The sequence below is a fragment of the Vanacampus margaritifer genome, chromosome 3, assembly GCF_051991255.1.
Source record: "Vanacampus margaritifer isolate UIUO_Vmar chromosome 3, RoL_Vmar_1.0, whole genome shotgun sequence".
Taxonomy (NCBI): Eukaryota; Metazoa; Chordata; class Actinopteri; order Syngnathiformes; family Syngnathidae; genus Vanacampus; species Vanacampus margaritifer.
In genome coordinates, this window is record NC_135434.1 from 19871212 (window position 1) to 19886428 (window position 15217).

General features: G+C 41.7%; 1 protein-coding gene across 3 annotated transcripts in view; it reads right to left on the bottom strand.

The window, feature by feature from the left end:
* Positions 1 to 10475: 10475 nt before the first annotated feature.
* fgfr1a (fibroblast growth factor receptor 1a) overlaps positions 10476 to 15217 on the bottom strand; it is a 30127-nt gene continuing 25385 nt past the window's right edge. For all 3 annotated transcript variants that reach the window (XM_077561150.1, XM_077561149.1, XM_077561151.1), the window contains exons 12-18: positions 14963 to 15073; positions 14557 to 14747; positions 14340 to 14462; positions 14188 to 14258; positions 13972 to 14109; positions 11748 to 11853; positions 10476 to 11654 (exon numbers count right to left, since the gene is read on the bottom strand). In XM_077561150.1, coding sequence (XP_077417276.1) covers positions 11478 to 11654; positions 11748 to 11853; positions 13972 to 14109; positions 14188 to 14258; positions 14340 to 14462; positions 14557 to 14747; positions 14963 to 15073 — 917 coding nt within the window. In that variant the 3' untranslated portion in view covers positions 10476 to 11477. The remainder of the gene's footprint in view (positions 11655 to 11747; positions 11854 to 13971; positions 14110 to 14187; positions 14259 to 14339; positions 14463 to 14556; positions 14748 to 14962; positions 15074 to 15217) is intronic.

Sequence of the window (15217 nt, forward strand, 5' to 3'; positions counted from 1 at the left end):
GATGCATCCACTTCCACCATGAATTGCCGCTGTGGATCTGGTACTATGAGGATCGGAGCTGTGACAAATCGTTTCTTGAGTTCTTCAAAAGCGGCTTCAGCCGCCGGTGACCAACTGAACCTCACCAGAGTGGAGGTGAGGGCATGCAGAGGGGCAGCTATTGCGCTGAACCCTCTGATGAAGCGTCTGTAGAAGTTTGCGAACCCGAGGAACTGCTGAACCTTCTTGCGGCTAACAGGAGTGGGCCACTCCGTCACAGCCCTAGTTTTAGCCGGGTCCATCTGAACCCTCCCCGGAGCTATGACGAAACCCAAAAAAAGAGACGGTTCCAGCATGAAAGACGCATTTCTCGGCCTTAACATACAGTTTGTGCTCCAGCAGTCTTTGAAGAACCTTGGAAACATGGATCTGATGAGTGGCTAGATCTGTCGAGTATATGAGTATGTCGTCTAAATAAACATATACAAACTGGTCCAGAAAGTCTCTCAACACGTCATTGATCATGGCCTGGAACACTGCAGGAGCGTTAGTGAGTCCGAAGGGCATGACCAGGTATTCATAATGGCCACTAGGTGTATTGAACCCTGTCTTCCACTCATCCCCCTCTCAGATCCTAATGAGGTGGTAGGCATTGCGCAAGTCCAATTTAGTAAAGATCGTGGCTTGTTGGAGATTTTCAAAGACGGAGGACATGAGAAGAAGAGGGTAGCGGTTCTTTATCGTAATGTCATTAAGGGGGCTATAGTCTATACATGGCCGTAAGGAACCATCTTTCTTCCCCACAAAAAAGAAACCTGCTCCCGCTGGTGATGAGGAAGGACGAATCAGTCCAACCTTCAGAGAAGTTTCGATGTAATCCCTAAGAGCCGCCTTCTCTGGTCCTGAAACAGAATATAGGCGTCCCTTGGGAATGGTGGAACCAGGAATCAGTTCTATGGCACAGTCATAGGCACGATGGGGTGGGAGCGACATGGCCTTGGTCTTACTGAAGATCTCCTGGAGGTGATGGTAGCATGGAGGCACGGCACTCAAATTCGGGTATTCTGCGTCTGTGAAGGATTTGACAGAAATGTGATCAACCGTGGTGATGTCTACTTCTCGGTTTGGTGAACCAATCCCATGGCTCACACAATTCTTTCCCCATCCCAGAACATCGCCAGTTACCCAGTCTACATGGGGATTGTATTCACACAACCAAGGGTGTCCTAGGACCAGGGTCCGTGAAGGACACTGAAAAACTAGGTGCTCCTTATGTTTGCCGACTTGGAGCTGGATGGGTTCTGTGATGTGCGTAATAATAAATAGTTCACTTCCATTCAGGGCCCTAGCCTTAATGGGCTTGATTAACGGCTCAGTCTTGGCTCCTAAATGTCTCACCAGCCCCCAGTCAATTAGGCTCTCGTCGGCCCCAGAATCTATCAGGGCATAGAGGTCTGTGGGAGTGGTGTGATGGTTGATCCTCACTGACGTGAGTCTTCGTGGGGCCGCCGCCAGAGTCGTGACTTGACTCACCTCTTGGGTCCTTTTGGCTGGGCAGGCGACCACGAGGTGATCTCGGTTCCCGCAGTAGAAACACAGCCCTTCCCGCTGTCGACGCCGTCTCTCCTCCAGCGAGATCCGCGCTCTGCCCAGTTGCATGGGCTCTTCCTCTGGTTGCGCGGGAGCTGGTTGGCGCTGAACTGACAGAGATCCGAGAGGAGCTGACCCCCCTGATGTTGAGAAGCGCGGGAAACCCTCCATTGTCCTGGTCCGGCGAGCGCGGCTCTGCGTCACCTCCTGCAGCCGATGATCCGTCCGTATGGCCAGGGCGATGAGGGAGTCCAAATCCGGTGGAAGATCGACTGCGATGAGAAGCTCCTGGATGGACGTTGTCAGGCCCTTGAGAAAAACGTCGTAGAGTGCCGTGGTGTTCCAGCCACTCTGCCGCAAGAGTGCGGAAGCGTATGGCATAGTCACTCACGGAGTCCCTTCCTTGGATCAGACTGCTTAGCTGCCGGGCCTTTTCTCAGTCGGAACAGGCTGGGTCAAAGACTCCCTGAAGAGCGGCTCGGAATTTCGGGGCGGAGCTGCAAAGTGGGGAACAGCGGGCCCACTCTGCCGTGGCCCAGGCTCTGGCTCTTCCAGTCAGGTGAGAGATCATGAAAGCCACCCTTGAACGATCTGTGGGAAAAGCCTGGGGGGAGTACTCAAAATGAATGTCACAGTCTGTAAAAAGGCCTTGCATTGTCCTGGCTCTCCAGAGAATCGCTCAGGAGAGGCTAACTTGATCCCTGATCCGGTATATGGCACGGGTAGGATCGGCAAGGTAGCTTGAGTCTCTGGCTCGGCCGGAGGGCTATTGGTGCGACTTCGAGCACCCGGAATCTGAGCTGAAAGCTCAGTCATTTGCGTTGCCATGGCGGTCTGAAACTCCTCCTGTCTGCGTAGACGGGCATCCTGAGCCCGCAAAGCTGCGATCCATTGCTCTCTTTCTGCTGAGTCCATGCTGGCCGAAGTGTTCTGACACAACGAGGCTGTTTTGGACTCAGACGCAGAGGAAGAGGTGGAGGATAAAGCAGCTTTTAATTAACAAAACAAAAGCTCTTCAATGAGAGAGGAAAAATAACGACTATACAAACCTTAACTGAAAGCGCTCCAAAAGGGAGGAAGTTCACAACTACATTCAAAAACAAAAATCACTCTATGACTAAACAAAACTAAGCTATACAAAATTACAAACAAAGGTTCTCTCACGAGACAAGGCAAATAAAGGCAACAAGGCAATTGGGTATCCAGGCTGTGGTCTATGGCAGGCTTCAGTGGCTCAAACGAAAACACTTCGGCACAAGACAGGGAAAACGCAGACTATTTAACACATGAGGGTAATGGGGAACAGGTGGAAACAATCAGGGATCAGGGTTGACACAGACACCACACGAGGAAGGGCAAGTGACCTGAAACGAGAGGAGTCAGACTTTTCACAATAAAACAGGAAATGACAAGACACCCTCACCGCGGTGTGACAACCATATGCGGTCTTTAGAAGTGGTTTGACTGAAGAAATTATTCCGAATCATCCTAAACGTTGAAGCCAAGTTGCTAATGCTAACGGTCTATTAGAAATGAAAGCAAGGTGAGCTGTGTTGCTAGTATATGCTCGTAAGCTAACCAACTGCACTGAAATGGGACATGATGAGAAGAATGGAGCTTATTTCAGTTTTTTTTTTAACATGCTATCATAACAGTTGAAGACAGAACATTAAATAAGAATGGTAGAATATCTTACATGTTGTTAGGATTTTTATTTATTTAAGTAATTTAAGTGTAATTGTGTAGAAATCTGTTGATAAAGTTTATCTGTAACTTGTTTTTCTTCTCATTATTAACTTATTTCATCAGAAAACTAAGCAGAGACATGTCATGCTGCATGTTTTTCAGTTGGTGAGGCAAGTAAGAACCTTTATATTAATTATTGAGCTAATGATGAACATTGCATTAGTTTCACACTATAATTTAACAAATATGTAGTTGTTGTACTTCGTTGCTTTTAATATAATATATTTTTGTACTGTTTTGACGAGCCACGTGACGTACGGGTGGTCACAACGTCTTCAAAACAAGATGGTTAATTGTTAATTCACTACTTCTTGTCCTGAGCTTGATGTAAACTCCATGAAAAGGAAATAGTCAGGTGAACAAACACCCACAAAGGTATTAGAAGAATCCAAAAAGAATGGAAGCAAACTAACTTCCACCACATCCAAGTCTTTAAACCTAGTCTTCTAACCTCTGCCTCCTCGCCCTGTCTTCCCACATTTGGGTCCTCAAGCTCCCCCATTCTGACATCGTCACCCTCTTACATTAATTGCCTGTCATTTTTATTTTTTTGCCTAAATCATCTCTTCATGATGCAAATGGTTAAATTTTTTGTGTTTCCTGGGAAAAAATACTTAGGTGATTATTTTAAGAAGGCGCCCATTTGCCATTTACAAGGACATAAAATTTATTAGCGCGTCATTTATGGACACTTTTTTGCCTAAATCTCTCTGCCACTTGCTATTTATCATCCTGCCTAAATTTGGCATTGCTTCTAAACAGAACCCACTATATCACATCGCTTCATTTACACTAATGTTTTGCTTGTTGAAATTTCCTCGAAGTGTAACTAAATTGGTATGAATCATTACAATGTGAATTTTATATCAGGAATTAAAGAGCTCTTAATACGGTCCTGGTTACTGCTGTTACATTATGCAATTTGTAATTTGTGCTTTCGTTTATTTTAACTGTTGCCTTGCATCATGCGCTGAAGCATAATGGAGGGATGGACACCAGTTGAAAAAAGTTAGATTAACAAAGCCTTCATTAACAAATGCCGCATGAGGGCATACAAAGACTTATTTGTTGTTCATGTTTAATAAATAAATAAATAAAACAGCTTTAAAATAGACTTTTTAATGTTAGGAGGCAGATACAGTATCTGTTTTAGTTTGTAGTTAAAAGCATACTTAACCAAAAATGAAACTTTTATCTATTCACCCTCATGTAGTTGAAGTGTTCGTAGAGGTTTCTGGATCTTCCCAACACACAACTATTGTCAGCCCTCCTGCGTGTTCGGATGATACAGAAACCTACGAACACTTGATATGCATGAGGGTGATTAAATAAAGGTTACATTTTAATTTTTTCAAAAGGTTTGTTTCTACCATATTCCGTTTTTCAGTAATCAACAATAGAAAATGGTTAGTTTCACCCAAATGCTCTGTTTTGAAACAAAATACGGAGAAATCAAGCTTTTTGTGAAACGATATTATTTCATGCACTCTAGTGAATTTGACACCTTTTTTTTTTCCATGAATGATGCCACAAACACCTAAACAGTGCTTTACTTCTGTAAAACACTACCACCAACGATGAAAAAGTGTTTTTTGATAGCAAAATACGTTTATTTACATTCAACAGTGTAACAATTTGACAAAACAATTTGACAAAACAATTTGGCAAACTATTTACAAATATGTGCAACTGTGGTACTATTTACAATTGTGTGGATGTTTCAAATACAGTTTTTCTTTTTGTAACACTCCCCTGCGTGCAAGGGGACGCAGCAGGATTTGCACAACAGATTAGTTTCACTGCGATTGCCCCTTCGCATGCAGATGCTACACTTTCTTGCTGGCCTTTTTTTCCGGGGAATAGCAAGTATATACTGCAGTGTGTGTTTGGCCATGTTGCCATCAAGTCTACTCTCAGGATCATGATACGGTGGTGTTACGTCTGGCTTCCTCATGTCCTTCAGTACCCACTCCGCCGATGAATATGCATTGGACTCGGGGCACTCTTCGTCGTCCGATTGAACGTCCGCCTGTGCAGAAGTGCTCGGTTGTGCTCCGCGTTTTCCGGCTTTAGCATCGCTAGCCGGTGAGGCTTTATGACGTGATCATAGCCGCCGCGTCGACGCTTCCAACTTCGGCGTCAACCTCGGAGTCACCATCATCATCATCGTCGTCATCAATGTGCTCTTTAGCATTGGTCGATGCTTTTCGTCTTTGAAAAAAATGCTCAAGCGTGAGCTGCTTGCAACCGGTCGCCATTTTCGCTTCCTCAGCCATTCTCTCCTCAACACTCTAGCTCCGCCTCACGTCTTCTACTGACGCCTACCCAATCTTGTCCAAAGAGAGTCATCGCTGCCATCTAGTTCCCAAAAATAGGCATTATACTAACTAAATCTGCTTGATACTTTCAGCACAGCTGGCCAAGGCTTTCCTCCACCCGTTTCCAAAAAAAACATAGTGAACGTCTTTTAACGTCTTTGGCAGTCCTCCGTAGGATTTTACTAAACGTTATTTAACATTTTTGGCAGTCAAAGAGTTAAGAACGATTTTTTATTCAAAATGATTTGATTGACAATGATTTTTGCTTCAATCTATAGATGTGCAAGGAATTGTAATGATTTTACTCCAGTTTGACTCGCTAATGCTAATTAGTGCGCTACTCGCGGCACTTTTATTACTCAAAAGAACGGCTCCGCGCTGAAAAAAAAACAAACTTTTATTGGAATAACTTGATCGTGACTTTCCTTCTACTCTCTAATGTGGCTACAACTTAACAGTGTATTAGACCGTGTGGAAACACGCTGCCCCTCAGTGGCCAAACCGAGTACAACATGAACAGCGCTCTAAATAAGGGCCACAGACAAAAGCAAGACCGTATAAAATAATTTAAATAAAATTGATTTTGGGACATTTAAAATTGATTCTGAATCATAATAAATGAGAATCGCGATTCTTATAAGAATCGATTTTTGGGCACACTCCTAACAGAAAGCTGTATGTATAAAAAAAATAAGTTGGGTGTCATCAAACCGTTCAAGTTCTGCAAAACTAACTTTTGAGTTAATCAACTAAAAAGAAAAGAAAAGAGACAACTCAAAAAAGTGAGGCAACCGATTACCTCACTTTAGTTACGCTAACTTATTTGGGTTAGCAGTGTGGCTGAAGTACCGTTACAAAGAAGTTTAGGGTTGTTGTTTTTTTTTTGGGGGGGGGGGGGCAGAAACGAAAGAAGGACCATCTCCTAGTCATAGACAAATGATTGACAGGGTTTGCCCCAAGCTCAGCTCTGCTGTCATGTCACTTCTACAGACGCAGCAGGGCATTGAGGCCTCGTCACGCAGATGGCTATCCCGCAAACAACAGGCTGTCAGTGGAGACGGAGCCACAAACAGCTGACGAGAACAAAAGAAACAAAGAAACCCACTGTTATCATCCTTGCCTCACGGGAAAACATTTTAAGCCAAGGAAGAATGTTTACTAGTGTCTTGATGCCAAAAACTAAAACTACAGTACACAGACAAATTGTGATACTTTACACATTGAATGCAAGAATTACAGTGGCCCTCAAGGGTCACAAAACTCTATATTAGTCATGTCAAGGACCTTTGCTGGAACAGCTCTTCCCAATTCAACACTACACCCAAAACACCAGAAACTAGAAAACTAGAAACTAAAACTAAAAAATTGGTCGTCACTTGTGCTCTGTATTTTTGTCGCCCTCCATGTTGGTTGCCTGCCGTTTTAATGGTACACTGTTGCTGCGTCATTGCATGTTTTAACAATGGCGAGGGAGAAAAAGAGGACCATTAAATGACACATTAATCAAATTGATTAAATGTATTGCAGAATGTCAACTGAAGGTTATTGAAATGTACTTTTTATGTCTGTCTTTTACTAAAAAGGCCACGGTAATCAAATAGCAGATAATTGGGATTAATTATCATAAATGTATGCAATGAAATAAAATTAAAAAAGTGGTGGAGAATATTCTGCCATTACAATCAATATGCACTACACAGTCACACAGACACAATGTTTAAATTAAAATGACTAAGGAAAGGGACATGTACAGTATACACTTCACTTTGCACATGGATTTTGGCCAGAATGATATTCATAAGCTCCAGTTTGTTTGCTGCAACTATCCCTTAATTCTACTAAACGATTTGCCCTCCATCTTACGAATAATTGTTTCTTTTCGAGGAAAGGAAGGTGCACAGGTTGACGTCACCACTGCAGGACTTCTTCCCTCCCCCCTAAAAAAAAATCACAGCCCTCCTCTCCCTGATCAATTAAGTGTCTCCTTGTATTGGGGGTGACAGAGTTGAAGCGTGCCTCATTCATCACCAATGAAGGGAGATTTCTTGCAAACTACTAATCCAAACCTGACATGAATCAAAGCCTTCAGGCCTCAATGGAGATAAACCGGTACAAAAATCTTAGGAAAAAAATGGAATTGTGTGATGACCATTTTAGGAGATTCATTTTGCCTTTAAACTCACATAATACACATGAATTGGCATAAGGTGTAAGACATTCAAAAAATAAAACTGCTAGTTTGGATATGGTTGATGAGCAAATCATGTGTTCTTTATAATAATAATATGTTCAGCCCTACCACGGTATTCTGATTGATATTATGTTTATGGAACATGAATTAAGGAGTAAAATCCACCTGCTTTCGTTCATTTTACGGGGCGGCCATTTTGCCACTTGCTGTCAACTGAAAATGACATCACAGTTCCTTCGAGCTCAGCCGCTCAGGTAACAACCAATCACGGCTCACCTGTTTACTGAGTTTGGTTATGTGACGTTCAAAAGCAAAGTCGTGATCAATGGCCGAGGCACTTTGCTTTCTAAAGAAATCAATATAGAAAGTGCACACATGGATTATAGTAGTCGACTGACTAGTCAGTTTTACTGTTGCTGCTGTGCTGGATGATAACCGAAGATCCAAATTCTTCCTGTGCCATCTGTCCCAAGTGATAACACCCTTCACCTAATAGCACCTGTACACCATTAGCAGCTCATAAAGCAAGATTTCTCCTGTCATTGCTATTCTTATATAGAGCTCTTCAGAATCACCTCAACCACAAAACGCACAGGGGACTTTTATTGCTCCCCGTTTCCAGGCATGGAGAAAATGTCACCCCCAAAACAATGAGGTCATATGTTTGTCTGACTCGACCATGTACTCCGTGACATGAGCTGATTCATCATTTGCTCTTAAATTGTGACGCATACAACCAATACACACTACTTCATAAAATAGTGCTTTTGGCTAAAAGTATGTACTTAAGAATATATAGCATTTGTACAACAAAAAGATGTACTCTGGATCAATAAAATATGTAAGAAGACGGTTAACCACCCTCCTCACTTGTGTCAAATTGAAATTCAGTGACAGTTCAAAAACAGCATATGGCCTTCAATCAATCAATCAATCAATCGCCTTCATGCTTTTTAATTACACAAGGATTTTTGCAATTTGTAGGCTGCCTGGGTCCCTATCACCAGTAAATAGCAGGGGCACATTGTATAGAATATATATTGTGGTGATATTTATTTTTAATTTGTCTTCATGTGCATACTCAATATTGGAGTAATCCAAAAATAATCCAGTTACATTACTTTAATATTATGGTAATTGGATTACATTACTAACAAACAAAAAATTAGCAGGTAACTTGTTAACTGTAATGGATTACATTTTAAAAGTAACCCTCCCAACCCTGACTGAGTCTACTTAATTTAAACAATAAAGACAATAAAGAGCGACCAATAATGGCTGGTCATCGGCCCGATCTTGTCACACACGCACAGGGTCAAGCTCGGCAAGGCGTGGGTCGATGTGGGGTGAACCTAATTGTTTGACCCTGCCCACATGGATTCTAAGTGTTTTTACACACAAAATAGTTTAAACTTTTTTTTTTTTTCAAAATTCACAGATTTAATGATGCACCATCACGTTTATTTATCTTTTTAACATTATGTAACATCCAAAATCAAAAACACTTAGCTCCGCCCTGGCTGACTGAGGGTTAACAAGTATTTGACGGAAGTGGTCAAAACGGCCATTTTGACGCCCAGCAAACAGATGGTTGTAGGGCTACAGAAGCACGCCCAGTATGTTCATGAGGCCTAAACATATGGGACTCGTTGGTTCTGAGTGTCCTGGGCATTGTGTTCATAAGTTGTGGTAAAAAAATAAAATAAAATTAAAAGTCCTCCATATAGAAATGATAGGTATGCATGCAGTACCACGTGTCCCCAGCTGATGGCACACTCCCTGGATGGTTGAGGTTAGTATGGGGTAGATGCCACGGACTTCCGGGTTTCACACATCAGCGTCAGTGTCGTTTCCAGCCACTGATGACCACGTTCCAACACTCGCACCCCCACCGATGCATCCCCCAACCGGAGGGGGCATTCCCATGAGGGCTGTGACGTCACGTGCAAAAGGTCAATACCCCCTTTGGGATTCAGTCAGTTTGCAATTTTTCGATGTTCAATAAAGTGTGATAAGCATGTCATACGACTATGCACTATTAAAGCCTTCAAATAAACCAAAAAAACAAAACAAAAAGAAGGCGCTTAGAATCGTGAGAATCAATGTGGGTGGAGTCAAACGTTTAGGACCACGCCACGTTGTGCTAGGCTCGAACCGCACTCACTCTGCAGCCAGGGTTTACTCGTCACAACTTCATGTCAGCCTCATCACACAGCAATGACCATCTGTACTGACCCCAACTCTTAAGAGCTGGCTTTTAAAAAAGGGTCAACTGGTGCGAACACGGTGTGGTTAGCTTCAATTGGCTGCACGGAGATTGCAAGCCAGGTGATGCATCAGTCAGTGGCAGGAAGCCAGAAAGTGATACGGGATCAAGGTTGGTGCAGCACTAGCAGTTGCCAAGCCATTCACACGAACATAAATCACATGTTTATAGCGGGCCGTGACACTCTGCCATCACCAACATGATGTCAGTAGCACATTAGCAAATCTAATCAGCAACCAGAGAGAAAATGGCCGGGACAATAAATTGACAACTATTTTGTCCCTGTTAAAATAAATAAATAAATAAATAAAAACACATATACACACACTGCTTAATACTTAGACTCATTCAAGGACTTGAGATCATTCTGTAAAAAGCTTTGCCATTTGTTTTTAAAAAGCATTTTATTTCATGTAATCCATTTATGAGGATGGAAATGTTCCACAAGCCATCATCCAAAGCCTTTTGGCAGCAAACGCAAGTCACTTTAAAGCTAAAAGGTAAGTTTATCATACGGCATGCACACACAGCTAAAGTGCATGGCATTTAATGCAGCTAATTAGGGCACATTTTAAAAACGGGAACTACATGTTGACAGTTGGAACTGTTACTGAACCAGATGTATAAAAGTCAGTTTTCTTTACTCACACTCGCACATTCAGTCCGTCACACTGATACAGTCATCATGGTGCAGAAGCGAGCACCCTCAAATATCGAGTTACACTGATATGCATGATGGACTATGAAAAAGCATGTTTAAAAAAAATATAGAAAATACCGTATAGATTTACTATTTATGGTTATGATATTAAATGAGGGCAATCAAACCTGGAAAAAAATAAAACAGTCATGTGACATCTCCCCTATGGACTATACTCAAGAATGCATCAAACAATCCTTGTACAAAAGAAAACTATTATGGTGATAAAAACAAGAGTATAGTGTAAATACATATTTATATATATATTCATATTTATATTTTCCTAGCAGTATTTACAAGAAGTTATAGCGAATGACGCAGCGTACCATGGTCCTGCATGTTCCTTGGAAATATTTGGTCTGTAAGGCAAAATGTTGTCCCGGTGAACCGAATGAATAAAAAAGGCCTGACGTGATCCGAGTCGATTCTTGAGTGTCCTGTCCTGCGCGGGGGTGCGAGACTCATTTTCGACTCTGTGACAAACGTCCACTCCTGATAATAGAAAGTGCCCCGTAAACATCGTTCCACCATAGAATCTGGAAATGGCTGCGCTCTGCAGTCCTTGAGACCCAACAAATTCTTTGAGGTTGTGTCTGAACGAGCACCGGCGGGTCCTTAGCTTCATCTCTGGGAATGTCGGGGAAGAACGGAGGAAATGTCAACGTTTGCGTGCGTGGTGATGAGGTATCAGCGTTTCTTGATGGCCGCTCCGTTGGAATGGGGCGGGAGCTTTGGGAGGCAGGGCTCCTCAGCACCGGCGTCGTGGGAGAAGACGGAGTCCTCGCCAGAAGAGCAAGTGGAGCTGCGGGTGTCGGGGTAGTTGGGGGAGTATTGATCCGAAGGCACAGACAGCTCTAAATACTCCTGGATGCAGGAAAGACTCACATTCAACACACTGTGCTTTCCACAGAGAAAAACATGGCCGCTGCTTTCACCCCTGATTAGGAAAGGACTGACCTGGTTGGACGTCATGGCCAGACAGCGGTCCAGGTCCTCCACAAGCTGCTTGAATGTGGGCCTCTGGGTGGGCACAGCATGCCAGCAGTCCCTCATCATCATGTACCTGCATGAGGTCAAAGGTGAGAAACTTAGCTCAAATAGTCCACTTTTAGATCTTGGAGTGTTAACTAAAGATAGACTGAATATCGACCGTCATTTTCGGCATTTTAACAAAACTTAGCAAAATTGGATGGTCAATAAGAGATGACTTAACTTCAAGGAACTATTACAGTATTAACTCATTCACTGCCATTGACGGCTATATAAAATCAAAAATCAATCAAAAATTCATTTGAACTATTTCTATTAGTTTAACATTTTTTCTCACTTTTGTTAACAAGAGTATGAAAACCTAGGGTAAAATGTATTGTACATTTAGAACAGACATCAAATTTGTGATTAATCGTGAGTTAACTAGTGAAATCATGCGATTAATTATGATTTAAAAAAATTTATCGCCTGATGCGCCTAATTTTTAATAAACTTTTCTTTTCTTTTCTTAAAAGAAGAAGAAAAGATTATTAAAAATTAGGCGCGTCAGGCGATAATTTTTTTCGTAATTAATCACATGACTTCACGAGTTAACTCACGATTAATCACAAATGTTATATCTGTTCTAAATGTACACAATTTTTTTTCTAAGTTTTCATACTCTTGTTGACAAAAGTGAAAAAAATGTTATAGTAATAGTTAAAATGAATTTTTGACGTCTATTGCCGTCAATGGCAGTGAATGAGTTAATAAGTTATCTTAACTTTTTAAGAAATACTGATGACAAATGGGAGCTTCCTGCACTTTAACAAAAAAATAAACAAGTAAAACAAAAATAAGTTTAACACGTCACTTGTAATGAAATTTTGTTACATAAAAACTTTATTTACAGTAAAAACTTTAAAGAGCTGTTTACTACTTTAGGTTTTCATTTAACTGAAGACATGCTGATGACCCTGGGAGATCCCTGCACTTTTTGACAGAATTTTAAAGGTATTATATCACGCTATTTTAAGCCCTTCCACAGTTAACTCTAGGCATATAATGATCGATAGATAAAGATTTATTTATTTTTGCTTTGAATTCATTTGGACAGAATGTTTACTGATAAATGCTACTTTTATCACTATCCTGCAAGCATGGAGCGCTCAGAGAAAGTGGGCGTGTGTTTAGTCCGCAGAGGCGGTGCGGGGCTGGGTCCGCTCCTAATGATGTCAGAGTGAGCACCTGCTCGTTTTATCGGGTTAGGAGGGGCCGGTGCTTGGAGAGCAGAATGACCAAGAATTTCTCATGAAGGAAAACACCACTTCGGTGATGTTTTTAGTGAGGAATTAGCATTTTGACATGGCTAAAAGCTAAATAATAAAAATTAAAAAAAGAGGATTTTTCACATTACTGTCCCTTTACAACAAAGATGTCAATTCTCTAGGGATGTTCAATACTACTTTTTTTGCAGACCAATACCAGTATGACCACCAGTATGAGTCACCAATATCCCCATTTCTCTATATGCCTTAAATTAAAAGTAAAATCTTCAACATGTTGCAAATTTTAAAAGTTACTTTAACAAACATGCTTACTGGAATTACAACAAAGTTAAGAATTTGATTTTTTTTTTTTTTTATTTCTACTGCAAATTAATAATGGCTCCAAATATTGGTTATTCGGCCTCCTTTACTAATAATAATCAGTACTGGCATCAGCCCTGGAAGAAAAAAAAAAACAGGTCCATCACTAGTGTTAACCTTATGTAAATAGTTCCAGTAAATGCGTCTACTGAATGGAACCTCTTAAGTATATTTTGAATGACTGAAAAATATGGCTTTTATGAAATACCGCTTTTGAGCCATGTTCATATCTGATGTACAACATTTCAATGTGATCCAAAAAGAAGTCCTCTGATCTAGGAAGAATAAGATGGGTGGATGTTCAGCCACATTTTGATTCTAGGCTGGGGGCTGAAAGGCAAACAGTAATAATAAATCACTCAATTGAACCTTTCGTGTGATGATTAATAAATGTGGTTATTCTGGGGGAAAAAACTACTCAAACTGAGGGAGTTAGTAACAAACTAGAACGACCAAACTAACGGAGCTCAGGCAACCCGGGAAGGTAGCAAATTGTCGACAGTTTTTGGATTTGTTGCTAACATTCCGGGAGAAGATGCCAGATGAGGTCATCATTTCCTTACAGCTCATGAGTGCATGTGGAGGGTTTGTCCATGCGGTGACCTTCCTTCAGCAGCTTAAAAAGTTCTTCCACCGGGACGCCAGGGTATGGAGAGCCTCCCAGGGTAAAGATTTCCCAAAGCAGAACGCCAAATGACCAGCTGCACACAAACACAACATGAAGTTTTCAGCATTTTGCACTGGGACTGAATGGAGAAAAAACACGACGTGATACTCACACATCACTTTGGTGTGTGTATATTCGATCAAATAGCGCTTCGGGAGCCATCCATTTGACCGGTAAACGACCCTGTGGTAAAGTATTTCCCTTACAGTTATTTGCGCTCTTCAAATTGAAAAGTATATCCCCCGAAATGATGAAAGGACTTACATTGGTGGTCTTTTTGTAGTAATCAATGTGGTGTATGTCTCTCGCCAGGCCAAAATCAGCAATTTTCATCACATTGTCTTCAGTTACCAAAACATTACGAGCAGCAAGATCTCTGTGGATGCACTATAGGGATGAAAAAGAAAAGATTTTGCAATCAACATTATGAAGAGGTTTGAGTCAACGTTTCTTTCATCTGCTGTGGTTTTGCTTGTCGGACCTTTTTGGAAGCCAGGTACTCCATGCCTCGGGCCACTTGATAAGCGCATGACACCAGGTCTTTGATGGACATGTTCTCCACAGGAACTTGGTCTGGGTTGTAACAGTACTCCATGCCTGGAGGGCGCCGCGCATGCAGAAACTCCCTCAAATTACCTTTGGACGCATACTCCACAATCACATACAAAGGACCTGCAGAAAAATGGACATGATGACGGTTGGAAGTGTTAACAATTTGAAACCATTTTATCTATATGTACATCTATAATGTGTACCAGTGACATTGAGGCAAATGAAAATAGCTTTTACGCTCTGACAAGGGTGATAAAAATCCATGGATAGAGCGCCTGCCAACTATTACTCAAGATTCATTTCTATGCCAGAAAAGCGAAGCAAGCAGCTCTTACCATCCTGTGTGCAGGCTCCAAGCAGATTTATGATGTTCTTGTGTTTCCCAATGATCTTCATCATTTCCATCTCTGAAATCAGGTCTGACAGGTCTTTCTCTGTGGCATCAGCTGGAGGCCATCACACATATTAGCGGGATTAGTCCATATTCTGCTTTCTCGAAACCAAGCGTGTAGCACTCATTTTACAAATGTGTGCTCTTATTCAAGACAATGAATGAGTACAACTTTTGTTCAATCCCCACCACGGCCATT